General features: G+C 40.3%; 1 protein-coding gene across 1 annotated transcript; it reads left to right on the top strand.

Moving 5' to 3' along the window:
- The first annotated feature begins 923 nt into the window (after positions 1-923).
- On the top strand, positions 924-2244 carry LOC147302902 (uncharacterized). The gene is made up of 3 exons (XM_086284492.1): positions 924-938; positions 1096-1461; positions 1531-2244. Exons 1-3 carry the CDS (start codon positions 924-926, stop codon positions 2242-2244), a joined length of 1095 nt encoding a protein of 364 aa, XP_086140618.1.
- Positions 2245-2499: the final 255 nt, after the last annotated feature.

The raw sequence follows: 2499 nt of genomic DNA, 5'->3' as shown, positions 1-2499 counted from the left end.
CTGTTTATTGGAGATTGTACTACTTGAATTCATTATCCTGGTGATATAACACATTAATTCTCCATTTGGAATCAATATAGTATATAATACAGTATCTGTCTATCCATCTATATAGCTATTGAATTGAACTGGAGTGAATGGAAGAGAATTAAATAATGGATTTCATGTTCATGTTTATCTATGTTGTAACAGTGACGACTTGAGACATCTGTTTGGCACTATATGAAGAGAATTAAATAAAATTTAAATAAAAATGATATTAACTGTATTTATACATTTTATATTTTTGGATGAGACACTGTCAGTGTGCTGTTATATAACTCAGGTATTTTTAAGGCCTGACTGGTGGCATTGGTGCCCATTGCTTTACTGTGCTGTTGGATGTGTATGTGGGCTATCCCTTGTACCTGACATTTGATTGGGCATCACTGTGTTGCTATGGTATGATCCTGGTAGTTGTTGTTAATAAAACAATAACAAATTCAAATTCAAACATTGCTGCATTCTTCTGTCACTGAGGATTCCAAACCTGCACTCAGTCTCCTCATTACTTTGGTATTGAACAGACAAACTTTGGAGCTCCTGCAAACTTTATTCACAAACTGCAAATATTTTACACAAATCTGCGACTGACAACAAGCACAGAGACTTCAAACAATCACTGAAGTAAGGACTGAAAGATTTACTTTTAAACAATAATGATTAAGACCTTTTTCGTAAGGTTGTTTTCCCTTGATTGCCAGCTGTTACTGTTTTTATCTTCATATCTTTCATATTTGTCCACCTAAACAATGCTTTAATGATACAGTTTGAGAAGTTTGATATGAATTTATCCAACTGACTTGAAAATGAAACTGACAACTGTCCTGTAATCTTACACAGAGAAACCAAATCCTGCGTCTTTGCCTTGACAGACGCCTAAAATGGCTCGAGCTGTGGTAAGTTACCCTTCACTGTGTCTGTTTCTAAACATTAAATCGTGTGAATTTTTAAAGAAAAATCCAACAACAACAATAATAATATGTAACAGAGCAAAACGTCAGATGACTTAAATGTTCCTCTGCAACACAAAGTCAAAGTCTGCCTCCTCCACAGGCAAAGGAGAAGCTCCCACGCTCATCCAGTGCAGACCGTTGTGCTCTGGACAATGAAGTTCCCGCTTTCATGTTCCGACCTATCAGCGCACCTGCATGTGAGCTCCTAAGTCCACCACCTGCTGATGCCAGCTTTCATTCAAAGGACACAGACAAGATCATGCATCCAGATTTGAAAAACGATCGTTCATCCCTGGATGATGAAGTGACATTTTTCATGTGTCCTAGCGATGTTCCTCTGCCTCCGAGACCTCCACCCACTGCAGAGGTAGGTCTCTGCAGAAAGCGCAGATATTCTACTGCTTTTTCTGTGGAGGATGAAGAGGAACATTTGATGCCCAAACGCATGAGGCTGATGAGTTGGGATGTCTCTAAGTCTCCAGCTGCTGAGAAGGAGTATGTTTGCTTTACGTGTCCTGAAGACAAGAGGTCTGAGTTACCTCTCAGCTCCCTCCAAGGCCATCCACCATCACAGGTCAATAATAATGACACTGACCAGTGTACCATTCTGCTACCTCCTGAAATCCCAGTGCCTCCACCCACTGCAGAGGTAGGTCTCTGCAGAAAGCGCAGATATTCTACTGCTTTTTCTGTGGAGGATGAAGAGGAACACTTGATGCCCAAACGCATGAGGCTGATGAGTTCTGATGTACCAGTTTCTTCAGTTCCTCCACCTGCTGATGCCAGCTTTCATGCAAAGGACACAGACAAGATCATGCATCCAGATTTGAAAAACGATCGTTCATCCCTGGATGATGAAGTGATGTTTTTCATGTGTCCTAGCGATGTTCCTCTGCCTCCGAGACCTCCACCCACTGCAGAGTTAGGTCTCTGCAGAAAGCGCAGGTATTCTACTGCTTTTTCTGTTAATGATGAAGAGGAACATTTGATGCCCAAACGCATGAGGCTGATGAGTTGGGATGTCTCTAAGTCTCCAGCTGCTGAGAAGGAGTATGTTTGCTTTACGTGTCCTGAAGACAAGAGGTCTGAGTTACCTCTCAGCTCCCTCCAAGGCCATCCACCATCACAGGTCAATAATAATGACACTGACCAGTGTACCATTCTGCTGCCTCCTGAAATCCCAGTACCTCCAAGTCCTGCCCCTGTTGGAGTTCTAGAAACTGTTGATTTTCCTTGTGTTGATAATTAAATACATGTTTGTGGTAATAAATACATTTTTGAGCAAATACATGTTGAGATGATTCGGTTGCTTATGATGGTTATAATTATCCAAACAGTATTATTCCTAATAAGATCTTTACTTTTTATACTTATTTTCTCCATGACCTATTTCGATGTCTATTTTGAAGATCCACTCATATCATGACAGTATGCTTATTCTCAGTAGAGTGTATAGCCACATGTGAACAAATAATAAATTAAAGTCACTCATTAACAACTTACC

The sequence above is a fragment of the Aulonocara sp. 'chitande type north' Nkhata Bay genome, linkage group LG23, assembly GCF_057382095.1.
Source record: "Aulonocara sp. 'chitande type north' Nkhata Bay isolate Kocher_YH1m ecotype deep benthic linkage group LG23, A_spYH_male_GT1.1, whole genome shotgun sequence".
In the NCBI taxonomy this organism is placed as follows: Eukaryota; Metazoa; Chordata; class Actinopteri; order Cichliformes; family Cichlidae; genus Aulonocara; species Aulonocara sp. 'chitande type north' Nkhata Bay.
The sequence above is the reverse complement of the archived record's forward strand: the minus strand, read 5'-3'. Positions and strand labels throughout refer to the sequence as shown.